At 47.2% G+C, this 27,323-nt stretch overlaps 1 protein-coding gene across 2 annotated transcripts in view; it reads left to right on the top strand.

Annotated features, from left to right (window-relative positions):
• The window catches only part of ACVR2A (activin A receptor type 2A), a 294,834-nt gene that overhangs the window by 245,941 nt on the left and 21,570 nt on the right, over nucleotides 1-27,323 (top strand). For both annotated transcript variants that reach the window (XM_086957266.1, XM_086957265.1), the window contains one exon: nucleotides 18,978-19,108. In XM_086957266.1, coding sequence (XP_086813392.1) covers nucleotides 18,978-19,108 — 131 coding nt within the window. The remainder of the gene's footprint in view (nucleotides 1-18,977; nucleotides 19,109-27,323) is intronic.

The following is a 27,323-nucleotide window of genomic DNA, read 5'->3' as shown; positions in this document are numbered from 1 at the left end:
ACACTCAGCTAGTGGTCTCATTGGCTGCTGGTAACAACAAGCAACTCCCGGTAGATCTGCTAAAATGCTTAGAGGATGTCAAGGGATGGATGACCACCTCCTCCCTAAAGCTGAACGGGGATAAGACGGAGCTAATGCTCCTAGGCCCAACCTCTCCAGTACCTCTCACCTCCTTATGGCCCTGTGCACTAGGCCCTCCTCCCACCCCCAAGAAAAGTGTCAAGAGCCTGGGAGTGTGGCTGGACAACAAACTCTCGTTTTCCACCCAGGCCACTAAGTTGTCCGCCACATGTTTTGGCCTACTAAGAATTCTTAGAAAGATTCTTCCGCTTCTACCTTTAGAGGCTAGAAAGGTGGCGGTACAAGGCCTCATTCAATCCCGTTTGGATTCAAACAATGCCCTGTATGTTGGGGCACCTGAAATGACCCTCCGGAAATTGCAGATCGTGCAAAACTGTGCAGCGCGTACCCTGCTGCAGATCCCACGATCCCAGTCAGCCAGACCTGCTCTGAAGAGTCTCCACTGGCTTCCAGTGAGGCAGAGATTAGCATTCAAGGCGTTATGCATGGCACATCACGCCTTCTGGAAAACAGGCCCACCCATTAACAAAGACCTAGTCACCCCCTATCACCCAAACAGGAACCTTAGGTCGAGGGAGGCCTTCCTTGCTGTTGTCCCCAGAGTGAAGAGAGCCAGGTCAGGTGGCAGGCTGTTTTCTCTTAACAATGCCAAACTCTGGAATGCCCTTCCCCTCTCACTCCGGTCTAACCCAAATCTGCTTTTATTTCGGAAAAACTTGAAGACACTACTGTTTGCAAAATCCTTTGTGTCCTAAATCTTCCGTTCCTGGCCACTTCCGCCTCAGCACAGCTCAGCGCTTGGACGCCCTCGGGCAGCAATCGCGCTCAATAAATTTATTTTCATTTCATTTTTCATTTCAATTCATAATACTTCCATTCGGAGTGACTACTGTACCCAGAGTATTCACAAAATGTCTAGCAATAGTAGCAGCTCATCTAAGTAGACAACAAAAACATGTCTTCCCATATCTGGACAGTTGGCTCGTCAAAGCCAACACTCACCAAAAGTGTTTACAACCCACTCAAGCTACCATGAACCTTCTCCATCATTTGGGATTTACAGTTGATGCACAAAAGTCCCATCTTCAAACATCTAGGAGCAACGCTAAACAGCTCTAGCCTCTCCCAATGCAGCCAGGATTCAAAACTTTAGAACTTAATTAAGATAGTATCAAACCAACCAGTAACGTAACAGTGAAATCTTTCATTCAGCTATTAGGAATGATGGCATCATGCATTACAACAGTGACTCATGCAAAATTACACATGCCTCCTCTACAGTAAGGTTTAGCATGTCAGTAGAATCAATCAGAGGGTCAGTTAACAGATCTAGTGTTGGTAGATAGCAGCACTGTTTTTCTCTGCAGTGGTGGAACACACAAAAGGGCAGCCTTTAATCGACCCAATTCCACAAGGAATACTAACAGCAGATGCATCTCTCACAGTTTGAGGTGCTCATATCCAGCATCTAAATATGCAAGGTTTATGGGATACCAAACACAGAAATCTCCACATCAACTACTTGGAGCTTCTAGCAGTTAAACCAACACTAAAAGCTTTTCAGCTTCACCTAGAAGGGAAAGTTGTCCTAGTCAGGACGAACAATATGTTATCAATGTACTATGTACAAAAACGGGAGGGGGGAGAACACTCTGCAGTTGTCATACCTCCCTCAGACCATTTGGCTTGGGTGATACATCACAATATTCTTCTTCTAGCAGGACACCTTCCATGAAAGCACAACCAGTTTGCCGACCTCAGCAGGATGCAGCAACAAGTACATGAATGGGAACTTCATACCCAGGTTCCCCTCCATACTTCCATAAATGGGGATTTCCACACACAGACTGCTTTGCCTCAGCGGAGAACTCAAAATGCTCAAATTTTGCCTCCAGATTACCACACCATCTATCCAAAGGCTTTGCACTGTCAATGAATTGGTCAGGGATATTTGTATACGCTTTTCCGCCTCTCCCTCGAATTCCTTGCTGGTTTGGAATCTCAGGCAGACGTCACTTGCAATATTTCTAGTGACTCCCACATGGGCTCGTCAACCATGTTTCACCACACTACTAGAACGGTCAGCTGTGCCATACCAAAAACTACACATCACTCCAACCTTCTCACAAACAGCCGTGGAGAAATCAGACATCCAAACCCCAAGGAGCTCAACCTAGCCATCTGGCACCTGAAGTCCTAGAGTTTGGATCTTTGAACCTACCACCAGATTGTATGACAATCCTGAAAGAAGCAAGAAGACCCACCAGTAGAGCAGGTTATGCAGCAAAGTGGAAATGGTTTGTGATATATTTACATAATAAAACAATTGATCTGCTAGATGCATTTATACAAAATATTAGGACAAAACATTTTCGCAAAACAACTTTTTGTTGCATTTGCTCCTCCTTATAAAGGAAATCCTATTTCTAAATCTGTTATTTCTAGGTAGATTGTCAAATGTATTCATACATACCATGATAAAGCTAAACAAACTTTAATATACCTCCTAGAGCACACTCTACTTGCAAAATAGGAGCATCTATGGCCTTTTTAGGTAACGTTCCCATAGCTGAGATATGAAAGGCAGCTACATGGTCTACACCACACACATTTACCAAACATTATTGTGTGGATGTTTTAGCACGTCCGCAAGCTCGTGTAGGGCAGGGAGTGCTAAAACCACTTTTTCAAACCACCTCAACATCCACTGGTTAGCCGCCGCTTTGGCAGAATACTGTGATACCATCTATGCAAAGCATGTGTATCTACAGCACACATTCCTCAAACAGATTGTTACCCTGTAAGTATCTGTTCTTGGCATGTAGAGCTGTAGATTCATATGCGCGTTCCCTCCTCCCCAGACACCTATGGTTGTTGCAGTTATTATTTACATTACATATGCATGTATCAAAACAAAGAAGGCCTGTCCCACCAAACACTTCTATTAGTTAGGCTGCAGGTACTCCAAGGGTGTATTTATAACCTTATCACTACCCCTTCCCTTCTGAATCGAGGCTCTTTAGTTCCTGCGCAAGTGTCACTCTTTATTGCAGTACAAACAAGGTAAGGTCAAAAATTGACAAGATACCATCACCAAAACACAAAAAAATTGTGGAGAAAGAGAGTGAGCACCTCACGGTAGAACCACCAATGGGGTTATCTGGCTAGCAAATGCCAGTGTACCCGCTTATCATCATCGGTTGCTCACTCTCGTACAAGTGGAAAGAAAAAGACGGACACATGGAAGGAAAGGACACACATGTACTCGTCCTTTTCCTCCTAAACAGATAAATCAAGATCGATTCTGTGCCCCAGCGAATAAAGAATCGCAATCGCTGTTTTAAGTGTACCTAATCACCATTACCCCTGTGAGACAAAGAAAAGGTGCATCTCCCACATTAAAATTGTAGAACTCACTGACCACTCCTGTTTTTATTCTGGGTTGTGAGCGCTCCAAATTAAAACGCCCCACATTGAACCAACTTTCATGTGAGACTATATCGCCAACATGTTTCGTTGCTATACTCTGAGCATCTTCATCAGGGCAAGTAGGGGTCCAGCGTTTTTAAGATCCCACTTATATTTAGTTAAACCTGAGGGTTGCATATCAACTGCATACCTACTACCTTATCACGTATTTAAAACGAAACCCGCCACTGTTCAAGGTTTCCCAGCCGGCAACACGCACTCCGTCACTCTGACGTGATCTTGGGGAACAGGAGTGGTCAGTGAGTTCTGCAATTTTAATGTGTGATATGCACCTTTTCTTTGTCTCACAGGGGTAATGGTGATTAGGTACACTTAAAACAGCGATTGCGATTCTTTATTCGCTGGGGCACAGAATCGATCTTGATTTATCTCTTTAGGAGGAAATGGACGAGTACATGTTGTGTGTCCTTTCCTTCCATGTGTCCGTCTTTTTCTTTCCACTTGTACAAGAGTGAGCAACCGATGATGATAAGCGGGTACACTGGCATTTGCTAGCCAGATAACCCCATTGGTGGTTCTACCGTGAGGTGCTCACTCTCTTTCTCCACAATTCTTTTGTGTTTTGGTGATGGTATCTTGTCAATTTTTGACCTTACCTTGTTTGTACTGCAATAAAGAGTGACACTTGCGCAGGAACTAAAGAGCCTCGATTCAGAAGGGAAGGGGTAGTGATTAGGTTATAAATACACCCTTGGAGTACCTGCAGCCTAACTAATAGAATTGTTTGGTGGGACAGGCCTTCTTTGTTTTGATACATTTTGAGTGAGGGGCGGCCTGTTGCTCTATTCCCCCTAAGACTCCTATGAGTTGATATTACATACGCATGGACATCTCTGTACTACACTTACTCCATTCTCACCCTCCTGCAGGAAAACAAATCTAACAATGGAGTCAATGACCATGCGCACTATCACCAAAAGGAGGAGTCACTTTACCTCATGACTGGGAAAGACTTCTTCGAAGAAAAACAACTTGCAAACATCCAGACCCAACATTAGATGGCATGAGTATGCAAAACATGTGAATCTACAGCTGTACATGCCAAGAAAAAGTTGCTTACAGGGTAAGTAAGATAATCCTTCTCATTATGCGCACAACATGTCGTGAATGCAAATTTTGTATGAGGAAGAACTTCAGAAATGTTGATTAAACAAATGTAAAAAGCCATTTTAAATCTGGATATGTTTCCACTGAAAAGAGTGCTTGTATTGGTCTTTTAGCCTTGTGAGATACATTACTCCTGAGTTGGGTACAATGACATGACAGTGATCAGGGCTGTCTGTTTATTAAATATTTTGATACAGGTAGTAGCCCTTAAATATTTCTGTGCAGAGCATATTTCTATAGGCCTTTGAAGGTATATTCTGAGGTGGTGCTGTTGTCAACTACTCTAATAAAAGAGAGGGACCCAAACCAACCCAAAGGATGCAATTTTTTGGGTGGAGAAACACGAAGCCTTTGAGAAAAGATACACCAAAAATTGTGAAACTGAATTTTTTATCTGGAGTAGGAACAATCAATCAATTTATACTAGTGATTTCTTTCCCTCCCTTTTTAATTGGAAGTATTTTCCTAGTGTGTTGTCCCATGTTTTGTACAATGAACATTTGATGTGTTGCAATGTTTTGTTTTTAATTTTTGCTTTTTAATCTACCAAAATAAAATGTACATTTTTGCATGACTGTTTCGTGTTGATCATTAGCTGCTCCTAGTCTATATGCGTGTATGTATTTTATGTATGCTTAGTGCTAAACTGTGGTTCACTTATTAGTTCATCCAAAGGGGAAAACTTTATTGACGGTGCTGTTGTCAAGCCAGGGATTGAGGCTGTAGGTGTGGTGGGTTCATCGATAAGACGCAAGTCAGGTGGCATTGGCTTGATCTTTTTATTATGAAAAGGTGCTAGAATTTGTAAAGCAGACGTAAATGGCAATAGGAGTATTTAAAAAAATGTTTTATAGTCTATACATATATATAAATACATGTTATCTCTCAGATTATCATATTGTAAGGGATGATTTTGATGTTGATTGCACCATTTGACAGAAACCCTGCAAGTATGAAATTCTCATTGTAAGAATGCTTGTTAGGGCCTCGTAGGAGGGGTTGTATATTGTTTTGCCTACCGTAATTGTGTACATAATTGTACTTTTATTTGTAGTATATAGCTGTGTCTGTAATAAAGAACTTTCCAGGTCTAGCCTGATGGCTTTAGCGGTCTTCTAAGTTCCTGTATTCAAATATTCCAGACAAGTAAGTGAATAAATGTAACACTCACAGATGACCTTTGGCTTTGTTGTCTTCATCCATTGGTCTGTGTGAACGAAACAAAGTTGCAGCAAATGACACCTTGCTGGCTAAAATACAGGTCGTTCAGAACACTGCTGCCCGGTTGATTCCTAATTTACCCGCTCGGTTGGCTTCGACTCTTACATTAAGAAAATTACATTGGCTGCCCATAAAAAGGGCGATCTCCAAACTCTGTTGCTTGACTCATAATGCTCTTGATCAGTCTCAGCCCGTGTATCTCAATTCAAAACTGAGTTATTACTTGCCTTCCAGACAGTTAAGATCTTCTAATAAAGCCTTTCTGCAGGTTCCACGTATTCGTACTGCCAGCTTTGGCAACAGAGCTTTTTCATATCTGATAGCGACTACTAGCCGCAGATTCCATAACGTAGAATTATCCCCAGGCTTGAGACTGGATCAGGAAAATGTTTTGCCACAGCATCCCTGCACGCCAGGGGGGCGGCTTCACGCGACTCCGCCCAGGTGTAGTCCGCGTACGTGACGTCAGCGAGGTCACATAAGTCCCACCCCGGAGCGCCTACGTCATTTTCTTCCTTTTCCGCGTGCAACGCGGATCCAGTTCGTGCTCCGGTCCTGTTTAGGCAGTTCCCTTTCGCTATTGCGTGTGTTTGTGGGAACAGTGTACAGATGCCTCCGGGCTGTAAGATGTGCGCGTCTTGTGGACACCTGATGTCGGCGACGGACGTTCACCTCATTTGAATGTGGTGCTTGGGAGAACATCACGACTCCTCTGATTGCGAGGCGTGCCAGAAGCTGAAGTCTCAGTGGGAGCCCCGGATAAAACTTCTCTCAGCTTGCATATCCAGATCTGCTTCATCTTCTAGATCAGCTTCTGCAGAAGGTTTTCGCAGCCGCTGCCGTCATCGTCGTCCTCATCCCTGTCATGCGGGAGTCCCTGTGGTGTCGCGGGAGGTCGCCAGGGCCTCGGCCCTATGGACAGGCGGCGATCTTGTCTAAGGCCGAGGTGACGCCGCTACGGCGCCGGCAGCTGCTGGCCCTGGGAGCGCCACAGGGGTGGCGGACCCCCCCTCGTCCCTTCATGGGTCGAGGCTGGCGGGGGACCCCTCGCCCTCCCCGGGCCCCTCTCGTTCCTTCACGCCGGAGGCTGCCTCGCCCGAGGTTGAGTCTGCCTTGGCGGCACGATGGGGGTCGGCAAGCCCCTTTCGCCCCCTCATGGGTCGATGCTGGCGTGGGACTCCTTGTCACTCCCCGGGTCCCTCCCGTCCCTTCACGTAGGCTGCTGCCTCTTCGGAGGTAGAGTTGGTGCCGTCCCTTAGCCGCCTCAGCCGCCTTAACCGTCTCCTTTGCTGCTAGACGACGACGTCCTACCTCAGGTTGCGGACTCTACGGCACCGGACAGGTGTCAGGTCGTGGACTCTTCTAGTGTCGTCCTTGCGGGAGACGGGCCGCCGCGTCGTGGCTTTTTCCCCGACGTCAAGGGCTGCTTCTCGCAGTTGCCCCGGCAGCGGTCTACGCCGGTGGACCACAGGTCCCCCAATCCTCGGCACCTCTTCCCTCTTTCCGGACCTGGTCCTTCCCCACGCCGAATGGCTTAGGGGATGGCCGCCTTAGCTTGCAGCCATCGCCCACAGAGGAGCTGCTTTCTTCACCGCGAGGCCCTACAGAGGCGGGTGCTGCCTTTGTTTGTGCTGTTTCCACGGCTGTGGAAATTTTGCGCATGGGTGATCCGGCTGCCCATTTCTCCGCGGATCATCGTCTGGAAGTTCTCCACCAGGGCTCTGATGGGAGGGAGCTGCTGCTCCCATTTGAGGGTACGCTCAGTTATTTTCTGGTGGGGGCTTTTGAGGGGCCCGCCACGGGGGATCCGGTACCCCAACACCTTCTGCACCGGCACCTTCCAGCACTCCGTGACCCGGTGTGTCTTTCTCTCCACCCCTCTGCCAGTAGCCCCCTTTTGCGGACTGCCTTTCCCTCCCTGCTGTCACTGTTGTCTCCACCATCACAGGAGGCCCCCTGGCTGGACTCTTGGGTGTGCAATATGTTCCCTTCGACCAGTGGGCCCTTAACACTTTGTGTGTTGGCTAGGGCCACCTCTTGCTTGTGGGACTCAACGGAGTGCCTTGGATCTGCAGCTTCTCAGGAGGGTGCTGGTGTTGATTTGTGGCACCATGCGTTAGATGGCGGGGAGTTGGCGTTTATTCTTCGCTCCGCTCTGGACATCTAGGAGGTGCTTGGTCGTGCCATGGCTTCTTCAGTTGCCCTTCGCCACCATGCTTGGCTTCGGGACAGTGTGTTCCCGGAAAATGTTCGGGAATGGGCGTTGGATCTTCCCTTCGATGGCACTCTCTTGTTCCACGCCCCGACAAACTCGGCCATCCAAAGGTTCTTGGCGGGGCTTTGGCCTCCTCCTTCTTCTCCCCCCCCCCCCCCCCCCCCCCCCCCCCCCCCCCAGTGACTTGTGTGGGATCTGGTTTTTGGGAGCTGTTCTTTCGTTGGGGCGGGTCGCCCCAGCTGTGTGACCTGTGTGCTTCATGTGCATTGGAGTCTACTTTGTTGGGACTGTGGTTCTGTTGCCTGCTGGCCGGCCCTTCTTGAATGTGTGTTTTTGCTTTGGGTTATCTTCACGAGGTTGGCCCTGAGATTAGGCCTTCTGTTTTCTTTTCCTCTCTTTGGCTGCTTGATAAGCCTTCTGTGTTTTTTTTTTTCCCTGCAGATCTTTCTGTTGTCCTCTGCAGCAGAAGTTCATTCCTAAGAGGGTTCTCATGTCTTGGGAATTAACATACCCTATGTGGGGTAGTGGTAGCTGTTGTATAGCTTGTTCTGTGCTTGGGAGTTGTGGTCGCCTTCGGGCCTCTGCTCTCTGTGGCGTTTAAGTACGTTGCAGGTGCAATTCCCTTATTGTTGAGTTGAGGTATCATTCTCCGGGGTGGCTGCGCTGTTAGCCTGGTCTGATCTGCTGTCTGCGGCCTGGTTCCGCTTCTTTTTGTGCCGTGTGTGCAGGCACCTCCCTAAGGTTTGTCCATGCCCTTCTTTGTCTTTCGGCTCTTTGTCCTGGGGGCTGAGATGGATTTTGTATCCCTCCCTCTTTCAGGCGCAGCCTGGCCGGTCTTCCTGAGTGCCCCCGGGCTACTGTTTCTGCGTCCGCCTGCCTTATTGCTGTCGGTGCCGTTCTGTCTGGTCTATTGACTTCTGGCTGTGGTAGGCTCAGCTACCCTCTTCGCAGGGTGTGTTCCCGGTGGGGGGGGGCTTGCCTTCTTTCTACCTCATCTCATTGGAGCCTCCAAGTTGATCTTCTTCCTCTTTCTTGCCTTGGATGGAGTTTTTTTCCCCCTGTATAAGCATGGGGCGCTTCTGCCTCCTCTTGCCTTGCCCTTGAGTGTGAATGGGCTTCCTCTTCTTTTCTTCTTCCCGCATCCACCTGGGGGTCAGTGGTGTTCTGACTGTAGGGGTTCCCCTTGCCTTGTGCCCTGTGGGACCCTCTGTTACGTCCAGGCTGGTGGGGTCCTCTCTCAGACCCTCCTTCCCAGTGGGTATGGCTAGGGTATCTATTCTACGTTAGGGAATCTGCCGCTAGTGGTCTCTGTCAGATGTACGAGTTACTTACCTCCAGTAACGATGTGTTTGAGGCATGTGGCTGCTGAATTCATATCTGTGCATAGATCGCCGCCTAGTGTTGGGTCCGGATGATTGCACATTGTTGTCCTGGAAGAGTCTTTGAAGTATCACGAGATAGGTGGCTCCTCCCCCGGACTACAGTGCGCATGGGCATCCTCTCCATCCTCAGATTGTTTTTTTCCGCCATTGGGTTCAGATGTACTTTCTTTACTCAAGTTCGGAAACTTCTAAAGACCAAAAGGCCTTCGGGGTCGTCGGTATTGTTATTTTGATCGGTGCCAAGTTCTTTGTTCCAGTTCTTTTCGAGCAGGACGTCGAAGAGAGTTCTTTTCGAGCAGGACGTCGAAGAGAGCCGCGTGGCCTTTTCGAGACCAGAGGCCCGATCGTCGATGTAACGGAGCCCGTTCAAACGATGCCCCCATTGCACCCGGTGTGCAACAAGGGCTTATCACCGGAGCACAATGAGGACAACTGTCTAGCTTGTGCTCGATTCAGGTCGAAGAAAACGCTTAGGCTCCGACATGCAGCAAGGCATGGCGAATGATGATAATGAGGTTGTCGAGACTGAGGATCCTGAACTGCAGTCGGATCCAGGTTCGGAGCATGACTCCGACTATTATGAAGACGAAGACGAGAATATTGAGGATGAAAACGCCGTCGAGGTAAGGGACGACGTATCGCCCATCGGAGCCGTCGACGACGACTGGAGCGATGAACCGGGCCCAACAGTGGGTACAGGGCCCGGAACAGACACTGAAAGACTTCCAAGGTCGAGGCATCGCCAGAAGGCCTTAGCCAAGATCATGCAGAACATTCTATAGCCCCGCGTCTCGGCCCGGCTAAGAATCTATCAAACGAGCCATCGGTCGAACTACTTAAAGCGAAACCGAAAGCCATGGAGTCAAAATCGAAACCAAAACTGCTGAAGACAGTCCTCGGATCGAAGAGTTCTAACCCATCGGATTCGACAAAGAAAAAGTGCGACCCTGCGGGGTCGAAACTAACAGGTGTCGAACCGAAGATCGGTGCGCTGAAGTCCATCACTAAAGTCAAACTTGTCGAACCGACGAGGTCGACGGACAGCGACACAAACAAGGGACTCTAGTCTCGGAAGGTTCGCGATCCGAAGCAACGTGTCGACAGGCCACAGCTCATCAAAGGCCTTGAGCCGAAATCAAAAAGCGCCTCGGAGCACGTCGAATCGAGGCAGAAGAGTGCGCCTCCGACGCTACAAGCACCGAAGTCGACACAGGGCCAAAAACATATCGGTGAAAAGGCAAAGTCGGTCGGACCTATATCGACGCCAGCCCTGAAAAAGGTCAGTCTGTTGCGCATCTCTGGGTTCAAACCTGAGATTCAAACCACTTTACTAAATCAGCCTGTGAACCCTGATTTTTTTTATTCGGTCCTGATGTGGACACAATCTTAGAGAAGATTAAAAAAGACACTGAGACAGCCAAGTCTATGGGTGCCTTGCAGTCACAACAATTCAGGGGAGGCTCCTTTCGTCGCTCCGGTAACAGAGGAGCTACACGAGGCCAGGCATCCCAGCAGACTCCATGCAATAAAGGGAGCACGCAAACCACCTATAATAAGAACAATAGAGGTGGATACCGTGGCAACAGCAGCAAGGGCAAAGAACGAGGCAATAACACCAGATCCTCAGCCAATACTAAACAGTGACGCCTTGTCACTGCCCCCGGACCATGTAACACCGGTCGGGGGACGATTACAACAGTTCCTGCCAGTCTGGGAGAGCATTACCACAGACAGGTGGGTGAGACAACTTATTCAGTACGGCTATTGTCTAGAGCTAACCTCCACTCCACCCAACATACCCCCAAGACACCGCCCTATGTCCACAGAGCACATACACTTATTGCAGCAAGAAGTCATCAGCATGCTGCAAAAAGGGGCCATAGAACTCGTTCCTATACAGCAACAGGGCACAGGGGTGTACTCGCTGTACTTCTTAATCCCCAAAAAGGACGGGTCTCTCAGGCCAATACTGGACCTCAGGCCCCTAAACCAATACATCTTGTCAGAACATTTTCACATGCTCACTTTACAACAGGTTCTACCATTGCTCAGTCAGGGAGATTTCCTCGCAACACTAGACCTAAAGGACGCATATTTCCACATACCGATACATCCAGCACACAGGAAGTATCTCAGGTTTACCATACAAAATCAGCACTACCAGTTCAAGGTACTGCCTTTTGGGGTGACAACAGCCCCCAGGGTGTTTACCAAGTACCTAGCGACAGTAGCCGCGCACCTACGGAGACAGCATATTCACATCTACCCATATCTGGACGACTGGTTTATCCAAGCAAAGTCAGCCCAGCAATGTGCCAGCCACATGTCCCGCACTATTCACCTCCTACACAGCCTCGGATTCTCATTAAACTACCCAAAGTCTCATCTTCAACCCGCCTACGTACGACAGTACCTAGGAGCGACAATAGACACTCTGGCAGCAAAAGCACAGCCAAACTCCGCAAGAATCGACGGCATTCAATTGCTGATTCAGAAATTCAGACCTCAACACTCGCTCCCAGCACAGGTGTTCATGCAGTTGATAGGCATGATGGCCTCCTGCATCTTCATAGTCCCTCACGCAAGACTATACATGCGTCCGCGTCAGGAGTGCTTAGCACGGCAGTGGAACCAGGCTCGAGGACAATTAAAAGACCTAGTGTTGGTGACCAGTCGTGCATAGAACTCTCTGCATTGGTGGGACCCACAAAACCTTTGCAGGGGACGACCGTTCCAAGAGCCTGTACCACAAATAGTGCTTAAAACGGACGCATCTCTCCTGGGATGGGGAGAGCATGTTCTCCATTACACAGTGCAGGGACTATGGACAACACAGCAAAAGAAGATGCATATCAACCTGCTGGAACTGATGGCAATCTTTATGGCGATGAAGGCATTCAAGGTACATTTGTGCAACAAAGTCGTGTTAATCCGGACGGACAACATGACTGCCATGTACTACATACAGAAGCAGGGAGGGACACACTATCCACAGTTGTCACATCTAGCGCAAAGCATGTGAAAGTGGCCCATCCAGAGGAACATGTTCCTCATGGCGGAACACCTCCCAGGCAGGGACAACCAGATGGCGGATCTGCTCAGCAGACACAGCCACCAGATGCACGAGTGGGAGATACATCCCTCAGTGCTAAAACCGTACTTCCAGCAGTGGGATCACCCAGAGATAAACCTGTTCGCCGCAAGGGAAAACGCAAAATGCCAAAGCTTCGCCGCCAGGTTTCCACATCCGCAGTCTCAGGGCAATGCGGTATGGATGAACTGATCAGGCAGGTTTGCGTACGCTTTTCCCCCAGCCCTGCTCATACCACTAGTGGCACGCAAACTGCGACAACACTCAATGACACTCATCCTAGTTGCTCCAACGTGGGCGAGGCAACCATGGTACAACACGTTCCTAGAACTTTCCGTGGTGCCTCATCAAAGGCTGGGATTAACTCCCAGACTTTTAACGCAGAGCCATGGAGACATTCAGCACCCAGATCCGCAACAGTTGAACCTTGCGATCTGGCTCCTGAAGTCATAGTTTGGTTACCTAAACTTGCCTCCTGACTGTATGAATATTATCAAAGAGGCAAGAAGACCTACAACCAGAGCATGCTATGCGGCAAAGTGGAAACGATTTGTCATCTATTGTAACAATAATGACATAAATCCGCTAGATGCATCAACTCAAAACATCATATGTTACCTGTTACATTTACACAGATGCAATCTAGCCCTCAGTTCCATACGTATACATTTAGCTGCGGTGGCAGCTTATCTTCAGAACAGGCAGCACCTTTCACTCTTCAGAGTACCTGCTATTAAAGCTTTCATGGAGGGACTCAATAGAGTGATTCCTCCAAGACACCCACCTTCCCCTGTCTGGAACCTGAACGTGGTTCTAACTAGACTGATGGGACCACCTTTTAAACCTCTACACTCGTGTGAGATACAATTCCTAACGTGGAAAGTGGCTTTTTTGTTGGCGATTACATCACTTCGAAAAGTTAGTGAGCTGCAAGCCCTAACTATTCAGGAGCCATTCATACAAATGCATGCAAATAGGGTAGTGCTACGTACAAACCCTACATTTATGCCAAAGGTGGTGTCCCAGTTTCACATTAATCAAACTATAGAACTACCAGTGTTTTTCCCAAATCCAGATTCAGTGGCAGAAAGAGCTCTGCATACCCTAGACCTCGGGTACTCATAGTACGGCCCGCGGGCCGCTGGCGTCCCGGCAAGCCTTCCTTTGCGACCCGCGGACCTTGCTGACATTGTACCCGTGTTTTTTGAAAAAATGTTTAGAGTGTCTGCAAACACTGAGTGTTTCAGCAGCGCAACTCAGAGACTCGGAGAGACTCTGCTGCGGGGCCAGGGCGATTCCAGTGATTGAGTCGAGCTACAGGGGCCTAAGAAGAGGTAAAATGCAACAAAGCCCCATTAACATGCAAATGGTCTTTTAAAGACCTGTTAATTGCTTGAGTGCGGCTGTCTGTGTCCCGGAAGCTGCCTCAGCTAGTGCGGCTGGTAGAAAGGGTCCTTTGGGAGAAGATCGCCCTGAGAAGTCAAGGGGCTGTACGATGCAGATCCGTGCAGACCCCCTGCTCCCTTAAAGCCGTAAACTTTTTCCATTGAAATGACCAGTGTCTATGAACCCAGGTCACGTAATCAGCACCTACAGGACAGTCATAATTATGGTATTCTGAGTGGCCGAAAACAACTCTACCTCATGTGAAAATACAAATGAAAATACATGCTGCAAAACAATCACATATCACAAGAAATTAAAATGTATGTGTGTTTATTCTCAAGTTCTTAACTAAACATCGTATGACTCACTGGTATGCTTAGCTCCTGAAATTATATTCCAAAAGTGTTGAGTAAGAAAAGTACATAGTTATGCATATTTTAAAAACAGATAATGAAAAATAAATGTATTAAAGTTGCCAGTCCCGGTTAAAGTCACTTTGAGAAAAGCATGCTCATTTTTCAAAACGGGAATGTCAGAGGTAGGGTTTTGAATTTTGAAATGTCATAGTTTCAGCATCCAATAGCCCGGTAAGTGTCAAAACGCATGCTGGCTGGTGAGGTGGCCCAGTCCTCTATGCTGCTTCGTGATGCTGTCTACGAAGCGAAGGTTGGGGGAGAATACGGAGCTCTACGGGTGCCCCCCGCCAAGACCAGTGAGCACAGAGGATAGTGCGGGCCCGCTGGGGAGGAGGGTCGTGCCGGAGCAGTTCCTGGCCGAGAGCTCAGCTCGCGGCTGCACTCCGGGGATCTGGACGGCACAGTGTGATCTGTGCGAGCGCAGCGGGATCCCTCCTCGTTGTAAAACAGAAGAAGGCATAAAATACGGGGGATGTCCCTGCATCTGAGTGGCGTGCCCTCCTGTGCAGCAGTGATTCATCATTACTCGTACCTGTGAAGCATGGGAGGGGGCCACACCAGTAACCTGAGGAGTGAGGAGGAGGAGGTTGCTACCTAACCCCACTACACCAACAAGCTAACAGGCGAGACCAGGGTCCGCAGTTGACACAAGCCCATTCAACTGAGACCCTGGGCCACGCAACCCCCGCCTGGTGCTCAGTGACATCACAACCATTGGGACCAACATAGAGCACCGGAGGACGACAGGGAAGGCGTTTTGAGGCGGCGTGTCCCAGAGGGAGGGAGAGAGAGGGAGGGAGACAGAGAAAGGCAGAGGGAGACAGAGAAAGGCAGAGGGAGACAGAGAAAGGCAGAGGGAGACAGAGAAAGGGAGAGGCAGACAGAGAAAGGAAGAGACAGAGAAAGGGAGAGAGACAGAGAAAGGGAGAGAGACAGAGAAAGGGAGGGAGACAGAGAAAGGGAGGGAGACGGACAGAGGGAGGGAGACGGACAGAGGGAGGGAGACGGACAGAGGGAGGGAGACGGACAGAGGGAGGCAGAAGGTGGGAGAGGGAGTGAGACAGAGGGAGAGAGGGAGGGAAAGAAAGAGAGAGAGATGTGTGTATGCCAGGTCTGGTGGCTCAGTGGACGAAGGCGTCCGCTGCAGGGACCTGTGATCAACCTCATGGTCACAGTTTTTTTTGTTGCTCTAGTCCTGCCCCCTTCCCCACTGACTCCGCCCCCACTGGTGCGGCCCTCTGACACAAACCACACTATATATTTGGCCCCTGAGAGAAAGTTTGTGAGTACCCATGCCCTAGACGTTAAGAGCTCTCCTGTACTATATAGACAGGACAAAACTTTTCAGGAAAACTAAGCAACTGTTTGTTGCCTTTTCACCACAGCACAAAGGCAACCCCATTTCCAAATCAGGTATAGCCAGATGGATTGTTAAGTGCATACAAATTTGTTATCAAAAAGCTAAACGCACATTAACAGTTCCCCCAAGAGCGCATTCAACACGCAAGTTAGGGGCATCCATGGCTTTCCTGGGAAACATTCCTTTAGAAGACATATGTAGAGCAGCCACATGGACTACCATACATACATTTACCAAACACTAGTGCGTAGATGTACACTCCAAAGAGCAAGCAGCTGTAGGACAGGCTGTACTCAAGGCTCTTTTTCAGACTGCTGCAGCTGGCACGGGCAACCACCGCTAAGGGGGAGACTGCTATACATTCTATGCACAGATATGAATTCAGCAGCCCACATGCCTCGAACGGAATATGCTACTTACCAGTATGCATCTGTTCTTGGCATGTAGAGCTGCTGACATTCATATCGCCCTCCCTCCTCCCCGGTGCCTGTCGCAGCTGTAGCACTCAGAATTAATCTCTAGCATGGACATCACTTACTGTATCATACTCCATCCTTGCCACAATGGCGAAAAACAATCTGAGGATGGAGAGGATGCTCATGCGCACTGTAGTCCGGGGGAGGAGCCACCTATCTCGTGATACTTCAAGAACTCTTCCAGGACAACAATGTGCAATCATCCGGACCCAACACTAGGCGGCGATCTATGCACAGATATGAATGTCAGCAGCCCTACATGCCAAGAACAGATGCATACTGGTAAGTAGCATATTCCATCTAGTAGAGACGATTCTAGCCGCCGATTTTTTCATTGCCCGCCCTTCCTCCCCGTTCTGCGAGGACCTTTGGCTTGGTCTCCTGCAATCTCCTCCCTGTGGGTGGCTATGTCTTCTGTGAGTGCATTCTTTTGCTCATTTGCTATTTTTGACGGGATGATTTGTCCTGTACTTTGTTCCTTTCCTCCTCTTTTGGCACAATTGGTGGATGGGTTTATAGGTACTTCTGTGTCTTTCTGCTCTGGTTGCTCGACGATTGGGGCTTCCCTTCAGTCTCTTCCCTCCCTTCCTCTCACCTTTATTACTATGGGTTCTGGCCCCTCTGCTATCCTCTAGGTTTGGGTCATCTAGCTGTGCCTCTGCCCTTTGTTCCTTGAGGGGTTGTCACACACTGTGATGGGATTGTCTTTGAGGTTTTCCGTTCCTTGTTTGTCTTGGATTGTTTCCCCTACATTGTTCCTGGTTGGGGTCGTTTTCCTGCTACATGTTGTCATGGCATTTTTACATGTGTTCCTTGTGTCCAGGGGGGCCTGTCTATGTACTGACAGGGTGGCTGCTCAGGGCTGCCTTTGGGTGCTGCAGTGTTGACACAGCTCCTTATGGTGCTGTTCGTCACCATTCCTTTTTTCCAATTGTTCTGCTCTTTCACACACTGTTCCCATACTCCCACAGTTTTGTCTGATGGCTCCGCGTTGTGGGGCGGAAAAGTTCTCCGAAGAAAACTGACGTAGGGACCCCGGGGTGGGGCTTATGTGACCTCGCTGACGTTACGTACGCAGACTATGCCTGGGCGGAGTCGCGTGATGCCGTCCCCCCGGCGCGCTGGGATGCTGTGGCAGAAAATTTCCCGGATCCAGTCTCACGCCTAGGGATAATTCTACGTGAAGGAATCTGCGGCTAGAATCTTCTCTACCAGATACATCGTTACCCGAGGTAAGTAACTCGTACATCTGGCTCCTCATCATTTAAACAGCCTTCCTCTCCATATTTGCACCTGCCTCAATTTGATGAATTTCAGGAAGATGCTCAAAACATGGTGTTTCTAGACCGTTCTTAGCTGCCCGCTCAGCGTCTAGATTCTCCTTCGGGAGTGAGTCATGCTCGATACCAAGTACATATAACATTAGCAATCCCCATTTCTGCTTATGCTAGTGTGCATGCAGAATGGGGCAATGAGTTCTCTCAATCTGGCCATTTACCACTTTGGAGTGACTCATTTGCTGATCACAGGTGATCAGCCACCTTAAAATGAGTGAACTTCAGTGCCTTAGTAGCTGGGCCAGTACTTTAGTTTTTAAAGTTCTCCTCTAGTAGGCTTTCGTTCCCTCTAGCTTTTGTAGGTCGAGCTTGAGCATCACATGTGCTGCTCTCCAAGGCATGCAGTAGAGACTTAAAGCCAAGCCCATATTTGCCATTGGCTTGTGTCAAGGTCTTTCGTGAATGCTGGCTACTGATTCGTTCATAGCCTTGTTAGTCCCTCCTTAGTACTGCCTTGTCTTCATTTGTAACCTCCCATGAGTACTGGCCCTTTTACTTCTGTTACAAGCTGTGTCTTAAGTCTGTAAGCTCTATTTTCTTTAATGAGTTTCTCCTACTACAGGCACTACTTGCTTTCTTGCAACATTCAGCACGCCAGACACCCATTCCCCGCTTAAGCAGCCCGAGACCATGGCGGTCGCTTACTTTAAATGATAGAAGTTGCTCATTTATAAGTTTGACGCAATAATTCATTCTATTCTGAGTTATGCTCTCCCTCTCGTTCTACTCTGGGTCCGTGAGGTTTTTCAGCACCGGGACACTCTTCGGAGTAGCCGTGCGCTATAAAAGTACCCCCTTTAACATAACATAACATAACATTTGAGCTATTGGCATTGTAAATGACAATGTCTTTAATTTGTGTTAATGATCAAAACTTATAAATGAAAGGCATTGTACAATGGCAGTAACTTAAATTCTTGCAAATGGAAGACCTGTTGCATTGCAATTGCTTGTTTTGTCTTCCCATTGTCTGCTACTGAGATGTTCCTTTGCCACTCATTTCATCTGTTCCGAACAGTATCCTGCACAGTCACGGCTTCTCAGTCAGGCAGCCATTTATGAAAGATATTATCTCTTAAGTATAATTGTTTTGACTTCAATGGTGGCCACCACTTTTAGAAGGAAAATGAGTGACACTATGTGTTTGAAGAGGTGAGTGCCTAAACTCACCTGTGCCTGAAGGGACACTTTCAGGGTAAGTTAGACCTATTTGCTAGCTCCTTTTTTTCATACACTATTTTTATGCTTATTTTAGCATATTTCTCCTGGTATAGTATTTTACATGTATATTGTAATGTTTTTAGGAACCTGTCCAAATCTTTAAAACTGAAACATTGATGAATACTAGCAGTAGTATGTATAAAGAATGTCAGTTTTAAATCTTGTCATGCTAATTAATGTTATTATTAAATCTAGGTCCTGTGGATGAGTACATGCTTCCGTTTGAAGAGGAAGTTGGTCAGCATCCATCGCTAGAAGACATGCAAGAAGTTGTTGTGCATAAGAAAAAGAGACCTGTATTAAGAGATTGTTGGCAGAAACATGCAGTAAGGAGTTGCCTTAGCTTTTTTTTTCAATCCGGCGTGGTAGTCTGCACATGTTCCTTCTGAGTTAGTCTATACAGTGAACAGCTTTGTGGAGCAAGATGGCACATTGCTGGAGCTTAATATAGAAAATTGCCCAGTGAGTGTTTCGGTCATGTGCTCAAGTGTCATTTATTTCATTGATTATTCCCTTCCTGTAGTTTTCCCTTGACAATCAGCTTTAATACTCTGACTAAAGTTTGATCACATTTGTGATTTTGTCCTGTCCAAGGGCTGACTAGGGATAGGACTGCATTGAGGAAGTAAAAACAAGGGTTTCCTAGGAAGTAGTTGACCTAATTGGCAACTATATGTGTGGAAGCTTTAACACTTCTAGTATCATTTTTAAACATAAATAAATCATGGAGAGTTAGTCACACCTCCGGCTCCATGCTAGTATAAACATTGAGATACTATTATTTCCTTATTTCCATTAGGCAGACTGAATTCATTTCATAGGATCAGCATTTTCTTTGCTAATTGCCTTTTGACTTAAAACGATCCTCTTCTACCACATCATAGAAGTCTTACATTTGAGGAATGCTTAAATTGTGTCTTTGAGTGATTTCAATATTCTAAAGGGAGCCTTTTTGGATAGTTTTTAATGAATGGAGTGGAAAACATTTGAAATTTGTTATGGACTAGTGATAGGCTACAGCTTTCTAACAAGGGAGAAAATAGTAGACTGTCCTTTTGAAAAATCCTATCCCATTATGACATGTACTGCAGTTGCTGGAGAATACATTTTTTCTTTTTCCATTTCTTGCTGTGAGGTCCCCTGAACACTTCTAGGGTACAGGGAGGGAAGGGGCTAAACAATTCATTTTTCAGAAAAAAAATATTTTCACTCCTAAAAAATGTCACTCATATCCTTTAATGTTTTAAGTGTTTACTGACTAGAATGTTATTTCTCTAAGCGATCTTGTACTTTTTGGACTAATAAGTGCCATAACATCTGAGGGCATGATTTCCTGCCACAGCCAGCAATTGGAAATCAGAGGGAAAAAAGTATAAACGATCAACTCAGTAAATGGACTTGCACCGCTGATGTGCATCTATCTCTCACACTGCTTCATCCATCAGTTTGCTAAACTCTATACTTCAGTGGTGTTGGTGATGGGTGTCTCACAGTACTGGACCTCCATGATTCTGTTAAGTGTGCATCCATGCATATGTTCACCAATCACTACTGCCTCAATAGTCCTTTCCACAGAGCGGGCTTTTTTGCACACTTGGTTCCACATGACCTTTTGATGTGAGTCCACTTCTTAGACCTCCACCTTTTGAAAAGCACTACTTGGGCACCTATTTTAAAGCTGAGGAATCTTCAGTTAAGAATATCCATCAGAAGAACAAGTTGCTTACCTTTAATAATAATGTTTCTGAGGTATATTTCTACCTGCAGAATCCTCTCCTTTTGAATATCCCAATCATCAGACTGAATCGGGAAACTTTTAATAGCTCTCCAAGGAAGACGGAGGGTGCTGGCCCTGCTTCAGCGTTGGAAACTATACAATCCTAATGTAACTGGAACCATAAAGCTTTTTCAACACCACCCTGATGTCAAACCCCTCTTTTCTGCACCATTGCTGTGAATCTAGAGCTTTGCTCTTCTCCAGTAATCTCTGCATTACGTTTTTTGGCTCTTTGTAATTCTGAGGCGTGTTACATGGATGTCCCTTCCCAAATGTTCAGGCTTTAAACCCTGTAGTGACTATGAAGGACAGATGTCCATCACAGACCCGCATGACATCTTCTCCTGGTGCGTCGGGTACCATCACAAAGTCAATTTTTGTGAGTCCTGCGGAAGCATGCATCCCCTGGCCATAAAAGATCAGGAAGCCAAACTGTCTCGGCCTCAAAATGATAATCTAGTCAAGTAAAAGTTGCTGCTGTTGTCTAAGTCATCCTGTTGAAAACATGACAACTCAGAGCAACGTTGCTCCTAGGATCATATATCGCCCAGAAAGTTCCCTGTTCCTCAGGGGTCCTCATCGGAACTACAGCTTGCTTTGCTTTCTCCAGAGAATTCGCCACCCAAGACTACTTTGGACTTGCACGATCACTGAGCCGCTGACATCTGTGATACCGTTATCCAGGCTCCAGCCCCTGGAACTTATTTTTGAGTGCCATGTTCAACATATTTAGCTAGTCCCTGTATCATATGAATTACACCTTCAGTGCAATGACTCCGGCCTTTACCCTGTCTCCTTTCTCTCGATTCTTTACTGTGCCTACCTTACCTTCGCTCTGATGCTGGTTTCCACCTCTGGCGCAGTGCCACTACTGATGCTGCCTTCTCCTTCCTCAATATACCAGCAAGTTCTTCACCCTCAGCACCAGGTCATCCCTCTGTACCTCTACCAACGTCATAAACGTGAACACTGACACCACAGTCAATGCCACCAGAACAAATTTTTGTCTTAGACCCATAATATATGAGGAAATTTCCTTCTTCTGCTCTTAAGTCCAAAAAAGAGGCACAACATCTCATGAAAGAGGGGTGCTATTTCTTTGGCAACTCTAACCCACTTGAGGATTCCCATGCCAGATACGGATGACTCTGGCATACAGTCCATCTCCATGAAGGCTGACATCAAAACTCTCGGGGATGCAGTGAGTTATAGTCCCCCAACTGGCCTTTCACTCCCAGGATACCCATGCAGTTGCTTTACTGAGAGCAATCTGCAGGTAGATGGAGTATCCACGAAGAAAGATCATTACTGAAGGGAAGTAAAATTTTCTTTTGGAGGATATTCTAACTGCTAATTCGACACCTCAGTTGCACCTCCCCTTTCTGTGGAATGGACTCCTTTTACTGTCAAAATGGTCCCATGTTAGATGCGACACTGTCCTCGCCAACCAGTCACAGTTGGTCCATGTTTAATGTGGGGGAATAGTTCACCTGAAATCAATGTCCACGGTTGGCGTTAAATGTTGGTTTTACACCATCACTTCCAAAGGCAGTCTAAGGCTGCTTTGTAGTCTGAGGGAAACGTCACTTGGCACACAGTTGCCGGTTCTTACGAAATTAGATCAAAAACATCAGATGCTGCCTGGGGATATTCTAAAGATGAGCAGTCTGCAGTTACATTATTAACCAGAAAGGGCATTACTGAAGGTAAGTAACTTGCTTATCAGTTAAGATCTTATGACACAGAAGAGAAAGTTACTTGAAATCCAAGTTCTGATGGATACTTCTAACCACAGATACCTCACCCTTTGAATTTCCCCAGGCATCAAACCAGATCCTGAAAACTCAAAAGCAGTTCTTCTGCATTCTGGAAAGTGGCATTGTGAGACTCCACATTGGCGCTGTTCCGCTCTGCAAGTGACGAACGGAGCTGCATGTAAGTTGCCACCCAGGTGCTCTGGCGACAGTCCCTTATTTTCTGCACCTATAGATGCGGATCTGGTGCTCCACTTGTTCTTTCATCAGTCTGTGAAGATCTCTTCAAATTGTCCATTTTGTAAAGGACATGTCACCCCCTAACATGACCGGGCTTATAACGTGCAGAGATTGTCAATTTTCGCAAGCAGATGTCTGTGACAGAGCCCCCTGGAAGTGTGCCTCTAGTGCTTGGGTTCTTTGTATGAATTCAAGGCCTGCGACAACTGCAGTCAAATTAATCCAAAGGCTGTTGAAGGTCATAAAGTGAAGCTCTACTTGGGGAAGCATTGGCAGGCTCTGCACCAGTCCCACTTCAAGCCAAAGTAGAGAGCGCAGACATGTTTCCAAAATAATTTCAGAATCAGATCTTTCTCGTAGTCTTAAGTCTTTGGGTAGGTCCAATCGAGGCTTGGCCCCTTCCCATCACTGCCTTTCTCCAGAGAAAGCAAAACTTCATCATCGTGGTTCATGTCTTGCTCCAGTTTCACTGAGGAACTGATTCTGTCCTTCATGCTGATGCACCCTTCGTTTTCTAGTACATTGAAGCCTTTAAAGAGACCATGCTGTGCATCTTTGGCACGCATCCAGCACCCTATGGTACACCTTTAGTTCTCAAGGATATCTAGATACTCCCTGGCTGGTTACCATGATCTGGTGCACAGTATTGGCCCCTTGAACACTCTTCGGGATCCGTATGGGCACCGAAATCAACGCTAGCACTGACCTCACAGATACCGAAGAAGGATTTGCAGTTCATAGTCTTGTCTGACTCCTTCGTCTCGACCAAAGCCACGTGCAGATCTTGCTGTTCCATTCCTATACTAAATCCATCAGACTTGGACAAACTTTCATGTAGCTGCACAGACATTACTCTGTTTTGGCTCCCACTGTGATCGGAGACTGCTGTCCGTAGAGGTGACAATGGTAGGGAAAGTAATTTTTTTTGCCCCACCCTACGATAAAAAATACTGGTACAGTGGCTTGGTCAACTGATAAGATTCTCCCAAGATCCCCCTTGCCCCTCGGGCTGGCAAAGAGAGTACTTCTTTTGCCACTGTGATTAGGAGGACTGCTGAGGTCCTTGACCTCTACTTCCCCACTATGGAGGTAAAGATGAATGTTAACAGACATCCTGCAGCCTGGACAGGCAACAACCAAAACACTTTTGCCCTTCAATGAAGCCCTCACTAACACTGCTTCAGTTCCCCAGTCAACCTAAAAGTCTCCTGTCACCATAGACCTGCTCAAGGTGACCTGGATTTCTTAACACCGCATCCAACCCCTGAAAGTCAAGTGGCACATGCTCTCACCACTGGAGTGCCCCCTAATGCCTTCCCTTCCATTCCCCATGGCAGTGATCAAAACAGTTTGGATGCACTTGTTAAGTGCATGTTCTCCAAGCCAGTCTTGTCTTGAGGTTTGTTAACGCAAGCTGTCTGGTTGGTCGTTACACCCATTCACTCTGGGACATGGTGGGTGAGATCTTACCTGCTGTCTCAGATGACTTAAGGGGTTCCTTACCTACCTAATCCATTCAAGATGATTGGGATGCAGACAAATTAGTCATTCTCTCAAGCCTGGACACCTCTGGTTGATTGGGTAGAGCTGTGACTGGGTAGGGCTGTGAGAACCTGTGGTGCTTGACCCCACATATTGATGACCTCCACTGGCTTCCCAGAGGGATGTTCAGGCGCCGGTAACAGACATGCTGTTTGATGGCTCCTGCCTGTTAGGTGAAAAGGTGAACTTTGCCCTTGAGCATATTAAGGAGAGCCAGTCCATGGCATGCACATTGGGCCATTCAGCTCCAGTCTAGCAATTGTGCCTTTTTTAGGACCTGCCAGAGGCTTGTTATATTAAGAATTAGGTTTCACTGCCTACACAACAATCCTCCTAGCCCTTCCAAGGTTTGAGCCATGGACCCAATAGACAACGACCTACTCATCGGGGGCATCTTTCATCTCATTCCTCAACCACTCTAGCCTGAACCTCAAAACCTATACATTTAGGAGGAAGGATCAGCCTCCTACCCCTAGAAGCAGATCCAACAGATATGTCCTTTAAATTTTCCAACAAGGCTATGTCCTGCCTGTCCTTTTCAACCTGCCACTCCTGACCCTACATTGGACCACTTCTTGGATGGCCATATGTCCATTTTATGGCATGAACTGCAGGATCCAATGCTAAAGGAGCCATAGAGAGGGGGCTGCCTTTAAAAGTAGGGACAGCAACACCACCACCATGTGGTACTGCAACAATAGGTGTGATCCTCAATACTTTGCCAGGAGGCACTGATCCTCAGGAGCTGGCTGAGTAGCCAGGGATTTTCCTGCTGGTATGCCACTTGGCCGGTTACTTTAATGCCAGGGCGGACAAACTGAGCCAGCAGGGCTTAGCTGACCGTGTGGGGTGGCACAGGGCATCATCAGACAGTGGAGAGAACCCTACCTCTTCGTCTTCACCACTGATGATAATGAGTAATGTCAGCACTGTGGCGCGCTGGAGTTCACAAGAATGCTTTCACTTGAAGACTAACTTTTCCTCGAATGTAGCACAGCACTTCTGTATGCCTTCCTGATGGTACCTCTCCAGTCCAGAGTTCTAAAGAAGATTAAGAATATTTGGTCCAGGTTATCAAAGTGGCTCTGGAGTGAGCCAGGAGATTGTGGAAATCAGAATTTCCTAGCTTGAGTATTCATCCTCTGATCAGGCTACCACTTAATGAGAACCAACTGTCGCTGCACCAGAGGATGGTCTTGCACCCAAGCCTGCACAACTTTCACCTCCATGTGGAAATCGAGCAGCAACTGTTTATCCCCCTTCAATTTTCCTCCTAAGGTTGAACATCTCATTTTGGCATCTAGATACACTTACGCAAAATGTGTGTGCAGCTCCCTGGGTAAGGTTGTGATTTATTGTAGTACCTGCTAGTTTGACCCGCTGCAGTAAAAACAGTTGGATATGTTGTTGTTTGATTTCTTTTTGGTCCAGCATGGTCTTGCTCTGGGCACAGTTATGGGTTCACTTGACAACCCTTTTGGCCTTTTTATGTTCACCAGACCAATTGTCATTGTTCAAATCATCTGTTATGATGATTTTCCTAAAAGGTTTAGAGCATGTGCTTCAGTCTAAGCCCTTTGCGATGCAATAGTGGCACTTAAATCTATTTCTCACTTTTTTTATGTGTTCTCCTTTTAAGCCAATGCACAGTTGTCTATTATGTCTACTAGCCTTAAAAACATTCTTCCTGACTTGGAATAACATCTGCAACTGGGTGAGTGAACTTCAGGACCCTTTTAGTCCAGCCTCCCTATACCCCACCTTTTTTCCAGACAAACTGATCTTAAGTACTCAGCTGCGTATTCCCCAAACATGCCGATTTCTTTTCATGTTTGACAAGCCTTTGCCCTTCTGACCTTTATTGCTCCAACTCATCCCTCTAAAAAGAAAGACTCAATCATTTGGACGCCAGGAGGGCACTCAGCTTTTACATTGATAGCACCAAGAAACGTTGGGTTGACAGTTTGCTTGTTGTGAAGCTCTTTGGGATGAAGAAGATACAGCGGTGCTGAAATGGATCATCTCTTCTTGAGTAGTCCTCTGTATTAAAATCTGCTACACATTGGATAAGAAGCAGCCTCCGGAAAGATCTAAGGGCTTACTCCATGGGAGCCAAGGTTTCTACCTCTGCCTTGGCACACAGAGTGCCTGTCCTGGATTTCTTTCAGGCAACTACATGACCATCAGTGCACACGTTCATAAAACACAGCTAATTCGACAGCCAGACCCCTTGAAATGTGCATTTTGCTAACTCGGTCCAGCAGGGCTTTAATCTAAGCCATTTCACAGACCCATCGCCTTGGAAGGTACTTCTTTGCTATCAATTCAGGAGATTAATCTTCTGTAACCCACATCAGAAGAAAAAGTTAATTACCTTCAGTAACACTATATTCGAGACATATGTTGTCTGCAGATACACATGCTATGCATACCCCTGCCATTAAGTGTGGGCCCGGAGTCTGCAATTTTTCTCTGAATTATTTTATGGTTTACGTTGTGCATCCGATCTCCTCCTCCTTGAGGACAATACGCATGCTCATTGGCTCCTGTGTTAGATTCCTTTTTTCTGCTGTCTGGCTTGGATGGACTGCGTCGAATCTCTGAAGTTCTTGGCTACGTACGGGTGCCTAACGGCTACAACATATCACAAATCGGCAACAAAAAAATGCACATGGCTCCTGCAATGACGTAACAGTGTAGGGCGCAACACGCCTACTTCATGACCCATGACGTGCAACCTGTGCCTGTCGCTGGAGCACAAAGAACTGGAATGCGCTGAGTGCAACTTACTCAAAAACAAAAGATAATGAGAAGCATCCTGGATCGTAGACTGGCTCATAACATGGAGATGGCAATGGAAGCTATGTTCACCCCAGAAGAGGCCCACCAGCGAGGGTAATGTGGACAACTGTTGCAGCTGGACAGGGATATGTCTTCGTCGGCCCTCACTACATTGCCTCAGATGAGTACAGTGGGGTAGAGGAGTCAGATGTGCAGGTCCAAGATACTAACCACCTGGCTCCGCTGCCAGGGTCAGGGCCTAGAATGAAGAATATACCAAGGGCAGAGTGTAAAGTTGGGCCACTCCATTTAAAGAAGATAATACATAAACCTCCCCCTCAATGCCAAGGTGCACCACATCCCTCGGGCTCTGATCCACACCAAGAGTGAGCCTCTGAGCCGAGACAGGATGAGAATGTTCTCGATCAGACATGGCCTAAGGAGATA

The sequence above is a fragment of the Lissotriton vulgaris genome, chromosome 2_1 (genome assembly GCF_964263255.1).
Source record: "Lissotriton vulgaris chromosome 2_1, aLisVul1.2, whole genome shotgun sequence".
Classification (NCBI taxonomy): Eukaryota; Metazoa; Chordata; class Amphibia; order Caudata; family Salamandridae; genus Lissotriton; species Lissotriton vulgaris.
Note: the sequence above shows the minus strand (reverse complement) of the source record. Positions and strands in the feature narration are given on the sequence as shown.